This window comes from Phymastichus coffea, unplaced genomic scaffold, assembly GCF_024137745.1.
Source record: "Phymastichus coffea isolate CEN01 unplaced genomic scaffold, Cenicafe_Pcof_1.1 PCOF00012, whole genome shotgun sequence".
Classification (NCBI taxonomy): domain Eukaryota; kingdom Metazoa; phylum Arthropoda; class Insecta; order Hymenoptera; family Eulophidae; genus Phymastichus; species Phymastichus coffea.
The window spans coordinates 4,903,526-4,920,155 of NW_026706823.1; the positions used below are offsets into that span (position 1 = coordinate 4,903,526).

General features: G+C 41.0%; 2 protein-coding genes across 2 annotated transcripts in view; both read right to left on the reverse strand.

The window, feature by feature from the left end:
- Nucleotides 1-2,780: 2,780 nt before the first annotated feature.
- Nucleotides 2,781-4,139, reverse strand: LOC131673029 (uncharacterized). The gene has a single exon (XM_058950669.1). The coding sequence runs from the start codon at nucleotides 4,137-4,139 to the stop codon at nucleotides 2,781-2,783; it is 1,359 nt and encodes a 452-aa protein (XP_058806652.1).
- A 268-nt stretch (nucleotides 4,140-4,407) lies between these two features.
- Nucleotides 4,408-16,630, reverse strand: part of LOC131673035 (uncharacterized) — an 89,625-nt gene continuing 77,402 nt past the window's right edge. The window contains exon 7 of the mRNA XM_058950682.1: nucleotides 4,408-5,375. Within this exon, the coding sequence (XP_058806665.1) occupies nucleotides 4,408-5,375 (968 nt within the window). The remainder of the gene's footprint in view (nucleotides 5,376-16,630) is intronic.

Genomic DNA, 16,630 nt, shown 5'->3' on the forward strand with positions numbered 1-16,630 from the left:
TGACCAAGCTGATACTCCACCTGAAGATGAAATAAACACAAACATTGACCAAGAGCGAGAATATTTAGAAACTTATGTATAAAATGGGGCAAAAGGGAGAAAGCTGATTACACTAAAATATAAATCTATTTAAAAAAAAAAAAAAAAAAAAAAAAAAAAAAATATTTTGTAGCTTAAAGGAAATTCTTTCAAACTAAGTATGATCATCTTTGTCACTTTTGTTAATCTTAGTTATACGCGCGCCGACGATTAAATAATACCTTGAATAATTGCATGTTTGTAGATACTACCCGTGAACTAATTGTAAAACCCCGTTTAACGCTTCTCGTAGTAAATCCCACTTCCGATTTATCTACATTTTATCGTTTATCTCTCTAAAGGACCATACTTAAAATTTACAGAGACCTTTAACATGGACCCACGGCTCAGATATGACGTTGAGCCAATGCTTAACGAAAACTATGGACTTACAATGATATACATGGACCCGAACAGGAAAGCGGAAGCAATGTGGCTCGCTTGCCAATATGGACCCTTAGAAAAGATGATTGACGTGGCGATTCCCGAGAAATTCAGGGAAAGCATAGGATGTACAATCTTTTACTTTGCGGACCCCATTCATGCCCTGGAGGCAATCGAGCAGTTATTCAACAATCGGAAACCGTTTTCCAAGGAAATTCTGGGACTGGAAGACGACTTACCGACCTATTATCACCTTGAGAAGGTAATATTTGACAGCAACGACCTCTCGGAAGCCGCCAATGAACCAGACTTATCTGATGACGAGGATGGGCAAAACACCGGCGTGAGTAGTGCCGCCCTGGTCCCCCAACCAAAAAACCTTGGTCCTAAATACGATCGCCTAAATAGGATTCACTTCTTATTACCCTATAATTGGACCGAAGTAATGGCAAATAAGGCCTTACTAAAGTTTGGCCCTATGGACTACATAAAGTACGTCCCGATGCGGAATGGAAACGGTTTAATGGGGTTCGCCGCATTTATCCATACCTCCGACGCAGAAAGGGTGGTCGCAAATAAGCTTGGCCAGTATTTTAAAGCCAGACTTATTCGCCCCAGGATCATAAAATACGGCGAAAACGCGTTGGACCTCTACGAAAAGCACGATCTCTGCGGCCACTGGATTTCCTCTAACGAACGCGGCAAGCACGTGTTACTCTGCGATGTGCAGATCGGAAGTAATTTAAGAAAACACTTCTTCTGCGGCAGGTCCATAGAATTAAGAGAATGGGACCAGCACCTAAAGGGCTGTAATATTAGGAATTTTGATTATGATAGTAAAGTAAAAGAACAGACATTAATCGACCTCGCTGGGCCTACAGAACCAGCAGCAAGGACCAACAACACGGCGCAGGCCATCTCGGATGATTTAGCACGGATAACAATCTAGGACCAGGTTCCTTATTACTACTTATTACTAGGACCAGATTCCCTTATTAAATACATGTACACACCTCCCCCCCCTCTTTATACGCTATCATCCATTATACTAATGGACTAGGAATAAAGGACCTATATATACTTACTAATTTAGTCACTAATTTATTCCTTACCGACCCATTGCAGACCCTGTGGCTCTTGATACATTGCCGAGGACGGCAACGATTCTAAGGGGGGAGGGATGTTACGTGAAACTTCATTGTATTATTTTTTTTTATTTTTATTTTGTCAAATAATATTTCGGACCCGAGATTTCCGTTCGGACATAGTATAATCAGCAGTATTCGTGTGCGCGACTCGGTGGGAATGTGCGGCAGAGGCTGATTCACGCTGCGCCAGCATGCTACGACGGCATGCGTTGGTCAGCGTGCTTAGCTTGGTAAGACGAGCCGATACGAGAAGCGTAAACGTTTAAAGTATATGCGCGAGAGTGAGACGGTATGCTCGGGACAAAGGCTATAAAATAAACCAGCGAAAGCAGAGCGACAGAATTCAGTTAGTTAGGAGCGAGCGCTCAATAAAGAAGCCTACGTTTTTCCTACGTGAAGTTAAAAACTATAATAGAAGTTTGAGAATATAATTGTTTGAGTTGTGAGTAACTACACTATTGGATAAAGAATATATTGGACAAGTTGACTATACGAATTATCACTTTCTTGCAATTAACTACACTATTGGATAAAAGGAATATATTGGACAAATTGACCATACGAATTATCACTTTCTTGCAATTAACTACACTATTGGATAAAAAGAATATATTGGACATATCACAAACCGAACTATATTTTGGACCTAGACAACAGAGTGAGTACTTTTGGGCTCTATTTTCGATAAGCTGAAATCTCTTCCTTATTGTTTTTTTATTATCTCTCTCTCTCTTCGCTCTAATACTACTAAGCATAATCAAGGTTCCCCTTTCGGTGAATCCACATGATTGCGTACCGGGACCAAGTGTGTAAGCACCACTGACCGCGCAATTTAGAATACTTATTTAATAAATCGCGAACCACATAGTAGCGCAATATTATTACTAGAAGTGTTATCTGACGTATTAAAATATATATATATATATAAACCTATCTAACGTACCGGTGTAAGTTCATTTAAGTAAACCGGCGAAGCCCCCTCCCTTTTTCCTTCCCGATTACTGCCGCCTACCCCTCGCAGGGACGAACTTCGGATATTATCGGCAAAGACGCGATCCATTCGGTGACACGGTCGGGGAACCGTACTGAAGGTCTAGTCCGCCCGAGTCAGGACCACTCGGAGCTAAAAACGGTCTAACACGTGCCCGTTTTGAAGAGACATCAAAACTGTCACGTAACACCCCCTAAACAATGAAAAGTTTCGCGACCATCTAATGTTCCAACATTGTGATCGGTATTATCGAATATAAATTGAACAAATGCACTATCAACATGATGAATCGGCGAATTAATGATTGTTGAGGCTTCATATAATTGAATAGATGAATATGATGCGCATACTCCAAATTTCGAAAGAAGGTCAATTACGATTCGCGATCCCGTTTTTCTATAAACATACAATCCTAGAGCCAGCTGTAAATTCGAAAGAAAAGCTCTTGGACGTGTGTAAGTCACTATACTATGTGCAATCATGTCGATTTTCTCTTGATTTTCTTCGACACTTTTCATTCTTCCTTTACTATTTAAAACGCCGTCGAGGAAGTTTTTTAATAATTGTGGAATTTCTGAATTCACGTTATCAAGAAATTTTTCAGCTGGTGGGTACAAAGAATTTTGATATTTTGCGTTCAAAATTTCAGACCGCAGAATTTCAGTAGCAAAATTTATAACGGCGTTCTTTTCGAAATCGCTTATTGACTTTTTATTAACCCAATCGCTACATATTTGAGTGAAATTAATTTTTTTATAGTAAATAAATATTTCCCGACCAGGATGTTTCAAAATAAAAATATCATCGTTGTATTTATCTTGCAATCTATTGCACAATAGTTTATTTCTGATTTTTTTTTCATTCAAACCATGCAATTTCGATAAAGTAAATTGAAATTTGCCACTTTTCTCAATGTAACTACATATATTATCAATTACACGATCTCTTTCAATGTCAAAATTAGAAGATACGGGTTCTTCGTCAGATAGATCAGTTACTTGTTCTGAATGTTCTTCTTCTAACGATACTTTCGAAGGATTATGCCAGAAATTAATATAACACACATAATGGTATTGAAAGAATTTTTCCTTAAAGGACATGTTACGAAGTCGATTCCATACTGCTCCACCAAGTTCATCATTTTTTGTAGAAGCTACTTTTAAAATATTCTGGTAAGTATATAAATGTTGTAAAGTAGAAACTTTTTTATGATAACGGTCTAATAATTTATTGCAAATAAAGCAATATTCATCAAAATTAAAATCATTTGAATCGTTAGAAGTTGTAGGTGAATATAAGGAAGGTATAGAAGATTCTCTTTTTCTTTTACTCGTCGATTTCAACGCAGAATAACGTTTTCTACAGCTTTCGTGAAAATTGACACTTTCTTTCCCTTCCCATAGTATGTGTTTTTCATCTTCTCTACTTTTATTTTTATCTATAAAAGTTTTTAAACCTCGACAATGCACTTGTACGATTGTATCTATATTATTTTCTAGGGGTTCGCCACAGATAGTGCACGTGGTTCCATCTTCCATTGTTAAAGAAAACTAAAAATTATTATACATTATTAAAAATTATTATACGTTCTGTAATAAATCTACGATAAATGAGATTTGACGAAATATTTATAGCAAAGAATCTTATGGCATATGAAATCTAAAATATAACTGACATAACTAATATAAAGGTAGTTTGCTCTTATTGAAATAATGAATAACTTTGAGAATTGATCAGAAATGTTTATTCTTTTATAAACATAGGTTAAATTAATTGTTATTCTCTGAGGATGGTCGACTAACTTGATTATAGCGAACTACTGGTTGAATATTTTCGGATCGGGCGGTAGTTACATTGTCTCCCTCTTTCACAGAATGCAAGACAATTTGGACATAACCTAAGTACGCACTCTTTAGAAGCACATACACAATTTTTACAAATACAATGGAATACTCGAAGCTTAAATAAAATACAAAGTATTGCAATTGTGGCAATAGTATACATAGTATAATGAAAAGTACTGTGATCAGTACTTAACCATGTGCGATAGTGCCAATTTGATGTATAGATTTTCAGCTCTTTCGTGACATCTTCTATATTTTTTGCAGAATGTAATATATCAGACATGTCAATGGACTTAGATGTAAGTACAGGAAGTTTTAGGTCTAATGTATTCAGAGCAATCTTTTCAATCGGTAGAAAATCAATGTTTATTTTATATTCAGAAATTTTTGTTTTGTTACCATGACTTCTATGTAAATATTTATGATGCTGAGAGTAACCTTTACAATTAGATTCAAGTTGGAATATATGAGGTTTAGTAACAGATATTGCTATACTCGAAGACATGCCACAATTCATTATTATATTTTCTGACGTGTTGTCCGATAAAATATACCAACTAAAACCGTCATTTAATGCTAATACAAATTTAGATAGTAAATTAAAATATTTTCTAGAACACCCTTTATCGTCTTTATATCTTATTAAACAATCATAGCAACTTTCATCATTACCGAATCTATGCATGACGGATGTTATTTCGCATACTTGAATATCATTATCAGAAATACAATTATTTAAGTCGAGTACTGTATACTCTGTGAATGTTGAGTCAATAGCAATAGGCTCATTTTTAATGCTGTCAAATATGTAATATTGTGTCCATCCTGACATGGGTATTGGTGTAAATTTATACACAGTATAATCAGCACCAGTTGGTATTGGTGTATGAATTACATATATGAGTCGAGTACCAGAAATAATAACATTAACCCATTAATACCCAAGCCGAATCTGGTAGAGATAGCCTTGAAATAACTATTGAGTTCATGTTATAGCTCAAAAATAATTTACACGTGTTTTTTTCTTTTTGCATTTCCAGTTGTTTATAAAAAGTTATTTAAACAAATTGACAAAAGTTTTAGTTTTTTGAAAAACTATTTACGGCAATCGGTTCTACGGAAAAACCCAAGGCGAAAACCTCTGTATGATTTTCTTGTCAGACTCGATTTTATTGGTGTATATTCGTTATAAACAATTTGAAACTGAGAAGTGATGCTGACAAAAACCTCTCTAACATTATTTTTATCGACCCAACTGTTTTTGTTAATCATTATAAGTAAAAGAACTACTTTCTTCTAAACAGACCCTTAAAAACAATTACGAATGATTTTCTCTGTGAGTTTTGCAAAAATAAATATCACATTTTGAACAACAATATTCAGTCAATACTGAGCAATTTTCGTTGTCACACTTTCTACGTTTCCCAACCTTTATCTAATGTTCCTCTGTCGGAGTTTCAACTTTTTTCTGTCGTTTGGGTAGATGAGTATTTTCGAGTTTTTGAATATAATATTCACAAACTTTCTCCACAATATCTTTTGAACCTTTCTTCTCATCTGGATGGAGTTTATTGTAAATAACAGTAGCATTAGCTAATGAAGCTTGAATAAGTCTCATGAAGAGACACCACGTCCATTTTTTTCTTCGGATTGTAGGCATAAGTGCATTACAATGCTGGTCGTGTAAGACTATTCCACCCATGTGCCTATTATGCATTGAGAAAGCTTGAGGAAAGAGAATTTTTTATTTAGTTTTATTATGCCATCTTTTCATTTCAACTTTCGGTTCATCTCCGTATTTAGTTGAGAGAACTGATACGGGTTTTAAGTCCATCACCGTTATGTAATTCAGTTTTGAATTGGCTTCATGAACTGAGATAGTGGTTCCTCTATCAGCTTTCTTTGACATATCGATTTTTGCTTTGACGCGATTTTGACGAACAGTTCCTGTAGCCGATAATCCAATATTTCTTAAGTGAATCATAAGATCTGGAGATTTAACCCTTTGCGGCATACATTTTTCAGAGAAACCAGTTTTCGTATAAATTGGTATACAAGGGTTTTTGGGATCGCTGATCACGATTCTGAACTCAGAATTTCAAAATTTAAAATGGCGGATCCAAGATAGTGGCAAAAATTTGGGTTATTTTATTTTATTTTATTGAAAATTGGTATACAAGGGTTTTTGAGATCGTTGATCACGATTCTGAACACAGATTTTCGAAATTCAAAATAGCGGATCCAAAATGGCGGCAAAAATTTGGTGTATATATTTTATTTTATTGAAAGTTGGTATAAAAGGGTTTTTGGGATCGCTGATCACGATTCTGAACTCAGAATTCCGAAATTCAAAATGACGGTCAAAATGACGGATCCAAGATGGCGGCGTAAATTCAATGTACAGTCGAACCTCTGCTACTGCACCCTCCGCAACTGCCCGACCTCTGCCACTGCCCGTTACCTAGCCTCTCTAACTGCCCGATTTATGACTCGAGCGCAGTGTCGTACGCTTTCAGTCGCTTACCTGGCACCTGCCGGCGGCGCACTTTTATGGGTCTGGCGCCGACGCGTCGCTCTTATATCTTGCATATCTTCAAGTACAAGATAACTCCTTGTAATTTGTGACTTATGATTTACACTCCTTGTAATTTATGACTCTTGTAATTTGTGGGGGGGGGGATATGTACCTAAATTTGTAACATTTTCTTCGGGCCCCCCTTGAGACCAGCGCGGCACGCCACTCAATGCCCGTACCTGACGGAGCGCTCTTATTGGCTAACGCCAGAGAGCCCGTAGCGGGCAGTGGCGGAGGGCACCAACTCCCGAAAGCGTGCAGTAGCAGAGGTCCGACTGTATATTTTTTATTTCATTGAAAATTTGTATACAAGGGTTTTTGGAATCGCTGATCACGGTTCTGAACTCAGAATTTTGAAATTTAAAATGGCGGATCCAAGATGGCGGCAAAAATTTGGTGTATATTTTTTATTTTATTGAAAGTTGGTATACAAGGGTTTTTGCGGTCGCTAATTATGAATCTAAACTCAAATTTCCGAAATTCGTAATAACGAATCCAAGACGACAGCAAATATTGATATTTCAGAATTTCTTCTGAAAATGTGCATGTAGAGGTTTTCGGGATGGGTGATCATATTTCTTCGAAAATTTCCTTTCTTTCTGCGGAAAGTTCTGAAATTCCATATTTTTAAAAGTCAACTCCTTCAAAACCAATAAAACGAGGATATAAATGTTGGGTTCGTGCGGATGAGTCCAGTTACGTATGTGAATTTCAAGTTTATACTGGCAAAACCGAAAGTTCTAAGAAACAGTTAGGAGCACGAGTTGTCAAAGATTTGACGCATGAGCTTGTTGGTAAAAAACACCATCTGTACTTTGACAATTTTTTCACTGGTGTCGATCTATTAATTTCGCTGAAAGAAGACAAAATATTTGCTTGCGGAACTGTACGTTCCAATCGTACTGGGTTACCTAAATATGTAATGCTTGACAAACAAATGAAACATGGACAATACGATTTTCGAACGTCTGATACTGGTATTACTTAGATAAAATGGATGGATAAGAAAGGTGTTTGTTTCCTGTCAAATTACCATGATCCATCCGAAATGACAACAGTAAATCGAACACAGAAAAATGGCACACGAGTGCAGGTAGATTGTCCAGTCATGTGCTCTGATTACAACAAATACATGGGATTTGTCGATAACGCTGATCGTTTGTTATCTACATATAAAATAGATCGAAAGTCCAAAAAGTGGTGGCAAAGATTATTTTGGCATTTCATTGATCTAACTATTACAAATTCATTCATTATATTTTCAAAAATAAACGCTGATAATATTATAACATTGAAGAAGTTCAGACTACTTTTAGTGGATCGATTGGTTTCTCACAAAATTCCAACTACAAAAACAAAAGATGTGCGAACTAAATGGTCATGTAGTACCTGCAACGTACCATTATGTTTACAAGTAGACAGAAATTGCTTTTTGAAGTATCATTCATGAAAGATTGAAATGAATTAAAAAGCTAAGATAATTAAAAAATTAAAGGTGAGAAGATAAAAATATAAAAGTGAAAAAAAACAAAAAAAAAACAAAAATACAAAAAAAAATCAATCTAATCTTGGATTCACCATTTTGAATTTCGAAATTCTGGATTCAGAATCGAGATTAGCGATCCCAAAAACCCTTGTATATTAATTTTCAATAAATTAAAAAATATACACCAAATTTTTACCGCCATCTTGGATCCGCCATTTTAAATTTCGAAATTCTGAGTTCAAAATCGTGATCAGCGATCCCAAAAACCCTTGTATACCATTTTTCAATGAAATAAAAAATATACACTGAATTTATGCCGCCATCTTGGATCCGCCATTTGAAATTTCAAAATTATGAGTTCAGAATTGTGATTAGCGATCCCAAAAACTCCTTTGTATAAATTTTTGTAAAATTATAACTGAAAGTTTCTTCAATAATGAATTTTGTTTATAAATAAGACTGTTTTTTCGTCTTTGTTTAACAATATTAACAAATTAATAAAAGTTGTGGCACCTATTGACGTAAATTTGAATTGTATATCATCCTATAATCGTAAAACGACAAAAAGCTCAGGGTAAATTCATCAAAAACTATTCTAAATTTGCAAGAAATGCTATGAAAAAAGGTGGGAATACGTATTCCCACTGTGCCGCAAAGGGTTAAAGAAGTTATCAAAAAATAAATTATATTTTGTCCGATTTTCATTTTTAACCATCTCCAGGAACCTTTGAAGTAATTTGATAACCACTCTCGATCCCAAACAAACAGAAGCTAAAGGATTTTCAGATTCAGTACCAAACTTGTCCGTATATATATCTAAATCATATATATATCCATCTGAAGAACATAGTGCCCGTAGCTTTATCCTAAATCTTATAGGTTTGTTCCTAATGCATTGCTTTGTGACGAGAGCAGGCCGTGTGCCGGTCTCTCGTCTGCGTTCTCTCTCCTCCACTCGGCAAGGCGTGTTGGCAAACGTTAGGCGCATTAAAGTATGCGCCTAACACTTGGTCTTTTTGTTTCAGCGCCAAGGACGGGCCAGCGCAGTTGAGCGCAAGAAAAGTTGAGGAGCGCGGAGAGAGAGTGAGAAAAAGAGAGAGAGAGAGAGAGAGTATTAGGCCCATGCAGGGATTGGCAGGCGCGCAACGCGTGACCGATAAGCGGTGCGTCGCGTGCCGCCTAACTAATAGGTCAAGGTAGGGAGAGGAGCGAGCGCCGCTGAGCGGCTGCAAGACGAGCGCAAGAATAAGTGCGTGTAGGAGTCGAAGCCCAGTTCTACCAGAGTGCAGTAGTCCTGCTAGAGAGTGCAGTTTGGGATAGCTGGAAGGAAGGTCAACCCTACCGGCAACAGTTTTGTCTGCGACCGCAGCCAGCCCACCCCTGCAAGGAGAGTCAACGTCGCCTGTGGATACCTGGTCAGCGATAGCAGCCAGCAGCTAGCAACGATCTGACCAGCGACGACGACCAGTACTTCCTGCGGCAGCACATCGCCCGGGATCCACGACGTTGCTAGGAGCGGTGAACATAGGTCAAGCCTTCTTTTCTTCTTTCTCTATACACTCTCTCTCTCTGCTGATGTGACGACCGGTGCGCGTTGAATAGGATAGCCAGGCATCCACGTGCCGGCTATCTAAAGGTTCGCGTTTAAGTTTAATTTGTAGTAACGTAAGTTGCGACCGGCGAATTGTCCAGGCGCCCACGTGCCGGGCAGTTCATCCGGTATAGGTTCGTGTAATTTAAGTAAGTTTGTAATAGGTTAAGTGCGCGATTGGATATTAAGACGAAATGCGAAATATTCATTTGTGAATACTATGAGTAGTTTATTATTCTATTATGTAGTTGGTTAGTTAGTAATTAGACTATGTTATGCGCGCGTATGTTTAGTTTGAACAATGATTAATAATAATAGGTTGTAAGTAAGATTTGATTTCTGTCTTTATATAATTCATTTATCAACCTCTCCTCGTTCTTCTCCCTCAATTGCCTTGAGCGAAAGTGCCTCACTTACCCCGCAAAGAATTGGTAATAAAAGGATCGAGTTTTGTTACATGGTATCCCTTGTGAGTTTGGCAATTGAGAGACAAATGAGAGAAATGGTTTGATAATGAATTTTAGAAATAACGGTTAACTGATTTTCTTTGTGAACTAAGGGTAAAAGAGTGCGCGTAAAAGAATTTCGAGTTTTCGGTATTTTGCATTCTTTGTTAGTGCTTGCCAGTGACCTTTTTTAGTAGCGGTGTCGGATGACAACGGTGCGTCATTGAGTCGCTTTGACGCTAGACGACTGCGTTCTTTCCTCGCTTTAGTTTTTCTTTGTTTTAAGAATTTTACTAAACTACCTATTCAAAAATTACGGTAAGTAAATTTTGATAAATTATAATTTCTTTCCTTAGGCGTAAGCAAGGCGATTTCTTACCGGCTTATAGCTTGGAAAGAAATTAGTTAATAAGGTATCAGGTTACACGGACCGGTCGAGATTTGCTTAGCCCCATAAGCTCGCGTCGTAGTCAAGTTACGGATTTTCATTTTTAGAAATAACAATGTCGCTAGCATGTAGAGATAAAATAGTCTTGCGCAGAATATTACGCGATGCGCATGCGAAAAAATTAAAACGCAAAATTGATTCAACAGAACCGGCTGTTCTGTTGGAATTAATGCGCTATCGCGAACTTAGCTTACACGGTGATCTTGAAGAGTTACAAACCCGGTATTTTCGATATATGCTGTTAAGAGAGCGGCCAGATTTGCAGCAATCGTTGCGCTCGAGCGATTTTGCATCAGGCCGAATCCCGGAAAAGCTGTACGACGAACATCAAGAAACGACGGTAAGCAGTGCGCGGAACGCGAACCTGGGCGATGAATTCGCGGTAGCTGCAGCACCTTTGGCGGCCGAATTATCATGTGAACAAGAGCAGGCAACACAGGCAAGAGCAAGTGTTGCCGCTCCTTGTGAACAAATTCGACCGCCGGGCGAAAATGCAGTCGCGCTCGGTAATAACGACGTGCTCGCCGTCGGACAACAGGACCGAACGCGCACGCGAACAAGTCGCGCAAAACCAAGGCGAGCGTAGCACTAGCGCGATAAGCCAGATTTGGGGAGCCCTCACAGCAGTACCGCGTTGGATATATAGACAAGAAGCGCGGCAAGGTGTTACAGACGGCGCGAATACAGTATTTAGAGTTGAAAGAGAGGCGATGCACAGTAGAGCGGCTCAGACCGAACAGCAGGCTTCATTGCCGCCACAGGCCAAGCCGCTCGGCGACCGCGAGACGCTAAACGCGCCAGCGGTTGCGACTGAGCCATCGGCCCACGCGAACGCACCAAACAATAGAGCAGGTAGTACATTTCTCTATGCCAATTCAAGTAGATCGGCGAGCACGAAATATCACGTGCCTAGAGTAAGTTCATGGGTTGAAGACTGGGAGCGCGAGGTACGGGTAGCTACTAGAGAGGAAGCGGAAATACCAGCTCCATTAGGTGAAGGTTCGATTATTAGCGAGAAAAGCGTAATGAGCATAAGGCGACCTAAACAAAAGCAGGCGAGACAGGTAGAAAATATCAGTGGAAGCGACACTAGCTCGAGTCTATCGAATACTGATAGTTGCAACACCTATAAAGTTAAATCGCCGCGAAAAACCAAGCAAGTAAGAGCGGAAAGACCAAGCAAAAAGAATGCTCCTCCAAGAATCAAATATATAAATGGTATACCTGCGGATGGAGTAAGCGCGCTCAATGCCTGGTCTCTCCGTTTTTCCGGTAAGGATAGTACTAACGCACTAAGTTTTCTATCAGGTTTGAGTGATTGCCAGCGCTATTATGGTATCTCGGATGAAGAGATGCTGATAGCAATAGGCACTGCATTCCGCGATAAGGCGCATCCGTGGTACGAGGTTAATCGCGGTATATGGAGGACGCTGAAAGACTTTAAAAAGAGTTTTTCTAGCGAATTCTGTCGACGACTGAACAGAGAACAACTTTACGGCGAATTGCGTCAAAGAACACAGGGCGAGAATGAGAACATTACGGACTATATCGCGGCTTTTCAGACGATTTTACGCCGTTTTGATCCGCCCGTTTCGGTGAGACGCCAGTTAGCTATGATTATAGAGGGTCTACATCCAAGATATAAGCGATATCTTGAAACTAAGACCTTCTCAGATCTAAATAGTTTTAAAGTAGCGGGTATGGCGCTCGAAGATCGCATGGCCGGTTGGAAAAGGTGGCAAAAGTCGCCCACGGCTGACGTAACGCTAATTCCGGAATCCGCGTACACAGAGACGAAGAAGTCACCCGGTAAGCAAAAATCGGTCGAAACTATTGACGGTTTAAACGAGGCGATTGACGAGGTCTTTATAGTCGAATCTCCTAAAAAGAAAGCGCAGCAGCAAAACAAAAAACTAGGTAAAAAGGGCAAGAAGCAGAACGGTGAAATTACCGTGGCTATTGCCGATAGGCAACAGCTATAGGCAAGAAACCAGCCTGCGAACGAAGCCGCGCCTGCTCGTCAGAGCGCGCAGGCTTCGTTGGCCCCAGCTGCAGGTGTAGCCCCTAGTCTGGTCCCGCAGCAGCGCAATCAGGGAGGTAGCAACTTAAATAGGCCATTCACGGGGGCTTGCTTCAATTGTAACGCGGTGGCACATAGGAGGGCGCAATGCCCGATAGCTCAGGTTAATCCACGGGTGGTTTGTTATAAATGCCGACAACCTGGGCATTACGCTAATAACTGTCCAACGCGAACTTCAGAGCCGACATTATATTGTCAGGTTTGTGGGACAATCGGGTACGTTTATAGAGATTGCCCCACTTGTAATCAAGTGAAGCAGGGAAACCTCAGCGCGGGAGCCATCGACCGCTCGACGACTCCTGCCTAAGATGGATTGAGCGGGCCATTGAGGTAGAGAAAGTGCTTCGCGCAAAGAGCGAAGACATCGTAGAAGAAAGGAATAGAGTTGAAGCATAACGGGAAGGCGAGAACAAGGCAGAAACTACCAGTTCTGCGCCTCCTTTCGTGAATTTGGTAAAAGAGGAATACGAGAACAAGGCAGGAACTGCCAGTTCTGCGCCACCTCTCTTAGACGCGGTAATAGGAGAATATTTGAAAGTCAAGACTAAGGTCAAGCGTGCAGTATTTGTAGAATATGAGGATCCGGAAAAAGGGAGTAAGGAAATCGTTGAGTTTAAAAATGTGTTTAAAGGCGAGTTTAGTCGTTCGACATTGAAAGAAGTTCAGGCGCAGAGTGACGAGGGCGTAAGTTTCCCTAGTAAGATCAGCAATGAACCCGAAGAGGCAAATAAACGTGAGTCGTTACAGCAGGACGCGGAAAATCTTCAAAAAGGTCGACACACTATCATGCGAAAAACTTTGCCCGATAAGGATATGCATGACCCGATAGGGTTTAATAAATTTTGCACGATAGTTAGCTCGCCTGAGAAGTGCCCAGTGAGGCAAAATGAGCTGCCATCGTTGCGCACGAACACGAATGAGGCAGATTCGAGTATTTCGCCCACGGTTGGGCAGGCTTCGGAAAAGGCCGTTGCTTTAGGAAATCAGGGTGAACCTGTGAAAGAATCTGTTGGTAAGGAAACGAGCTCAGGTGCTGCGCTCCCGTCGGAGCGAGCTGCGACAAAGGTCATGGTCACGCGCGATAGAAGTGGGCTTGTTGATAGTAGGGTTTTGTTGTTTGGACGTTCGGTCGTCGGTGCCGACACACCTTCCGTTTTAGTGAGGGGAGGGTCTGAGTGGAACTCAGAAATCCCGAAGAAAACGGCAGATAAATCAGATGCAGCGTTAGTCGCAGTAGTAGAAAATAGGTTCTTTATTAAGGTCGACATAGGCGGGCAAGTCTATACAGCGCTACTAGATTCAGGTACTTAGGTATCGGTAGTAGGACCGAATCTTGGTTTACGTTTCAAGAACCGGTTAAAGCCGCCTACGATTTTTGTACAGGGCATCTCAGGCGAGAAGCCGCAAACGTGGGGCGACTTGAGGTTAAGTATTGAAATTGGCGGTAGGACAAATTGGTTAATTGCGACGGTAGTATCTACGCTTAAGCACGACTTGATTTTAGGAGCCGACTTTTGGATAGCGTGGAATATAAATATTAGCTACGGTAATCGCACTTGGCGGGCAGGTGACCAAGGCGATTGGTATCCGTTAGCAGAGCAGAATAGTAACGAGATAGTTGTTTTTGCGGAATGCGCAGGTTTAAGCAGCTACGAGGAGGCTCAACGAGAGACAATCTTGACGCTCGTTCGCCGGATTGTCCCGGAGCCTGGTGAATCTCCGGCGATTACAAAAGTTATCGAGCACATCATAGATGTAGGCGATGCGCGCCCGATAAAAACGTCGTTGCGCCGAATGTCGCCTCCTATATTAGCATTCACGGAGGAAGAAACCATGCTGCTATGGAAGGCGAAAATAATTAGGCCATCGAACAGTCAGTGGAGTAGTGCGCCGGTAGATTCTGTCTCGATTTTAGACCAGTAAATAAGGTGACGAAAGTAGACGCGTATTCGATGCCTAGCATTGACGCTATTTTAGATAGGTTGCGCGGAGCAGTCTACCTGTCGAAAATAGATCTGCGAGCGGCGTTTTGGCAAATTCCGCTTTCAGAGAATAGCAAACAATATACGGCGTTCGCGGTCCCAGGTCTTGGTTTACGGGAGTTTGAGCGAATGCCGTTTGGTTTGGTAAATGCGCCGGCTACTTTCACGCGCCTCATGGACGCACTCTTCGGTCCAGAGTATAAGCCGCACGTTTTCTGGTATCTGGACGATCTGCTAGTAGTTAGCGCAAATTTTAACAGCCACGTGATCTGGCTAGAGAAAGTTTTGAAGCGTTTAGTAAGCGTTGGCTTAGAAATCAACTTAGAAAAGTCCGATTTCTTCTGTACCGAGGTAACTTACTTAGGGTACAGGTTAGATAGTGAGGGTCTGCGTCCGGACGATGACAAGGTGAAGCCGATAGTAGATTATCCTGCGCCGAATAACGTAGCTCAATTACGCCGATTCCTAGGTATGGTAGGGTGGTATGCGCGTTTTATCGAACACGAGAGTGAGATAAAGGTTCCGTTGACCAAACTCATCCGAAAGGACCAGCCATGGCAATGGAAGGAAGAACAGCAAGTTGCATTTGAGAGGCTAAAGCGCGCATTAACGGAGGCGCCGGTACTCGCGCGCCCTGATTTTACGCGCCCCTTTCACTTGCACTGCGATGGTTCTTCCTTCGCGGTTGGCGCGTGTTTGGTCCAGGTATTCGACGACGGCGAGCATCCCATATGCTACGCCAGTCGGATGCTGAATGCGCACGAGCGAAATTACACGGTGAGCGAACTCGAGTTTTTGGCAGTACTTTTTGCAGTAAAAAAGTTTAGGCCTTATATAGAAGGCTCACACTTTGTCATCGTTACGGATAATAGTGCGTTCACTAGGATTCTTAATAAACGCGAACTTACGGGTCGATTGGAAAGATGGGTACTAGAATTTCAGCAGTAAGATTGTGAAATAGTACATAGAAAGGGAGCGCTGCACCATGTGCCGGACGCACTTTCGCGAGAATTTGAGGACGAACTCGAGATTTGCGCATTTGATAAGATACAGGATGCCTGGTATCTACAACGCGTGAAAGACCTTCTTCAAAGACCGAAGAAATTCGAGAATTGGAGAGTAAAGAATAACGTCCTGTATCGGTTCATGCGCGATCACCTGCTCGATCCGATAACTAATCGCGAGGAATGTTGGCGCATGGTGGTGCCGCTGGAGTACCGAGAAAGGGTGTTGAGAGACGTTCATTGCGAGCCATTCTCTGGACATTTCGGCCGTGAAAAGACTTACGATCGAATTGCTAGTGAGTATTACTTGCCAGGAGTATGGTATGATGTGAGGACGTTCGTAGATGAGTGCTCTCAATGTCAGAAGTACAAGGTAGTCCAGCAGGCATCCCAAGGTCTAATGGGTAAACGTGTGATAGAAAGACCATGGGCCGTAGTAGCGACTGATGTCGTAGAGTTGCCCGGTAGCAAAAATAGGTTTAAATACGTGGTGGTTTTTCAAGACTTCTTTACGAAGTGGGTCGAGCTAAAACCACTACGATCGGCGGACGGCCCTGCTCTTGTTGCCGCGCA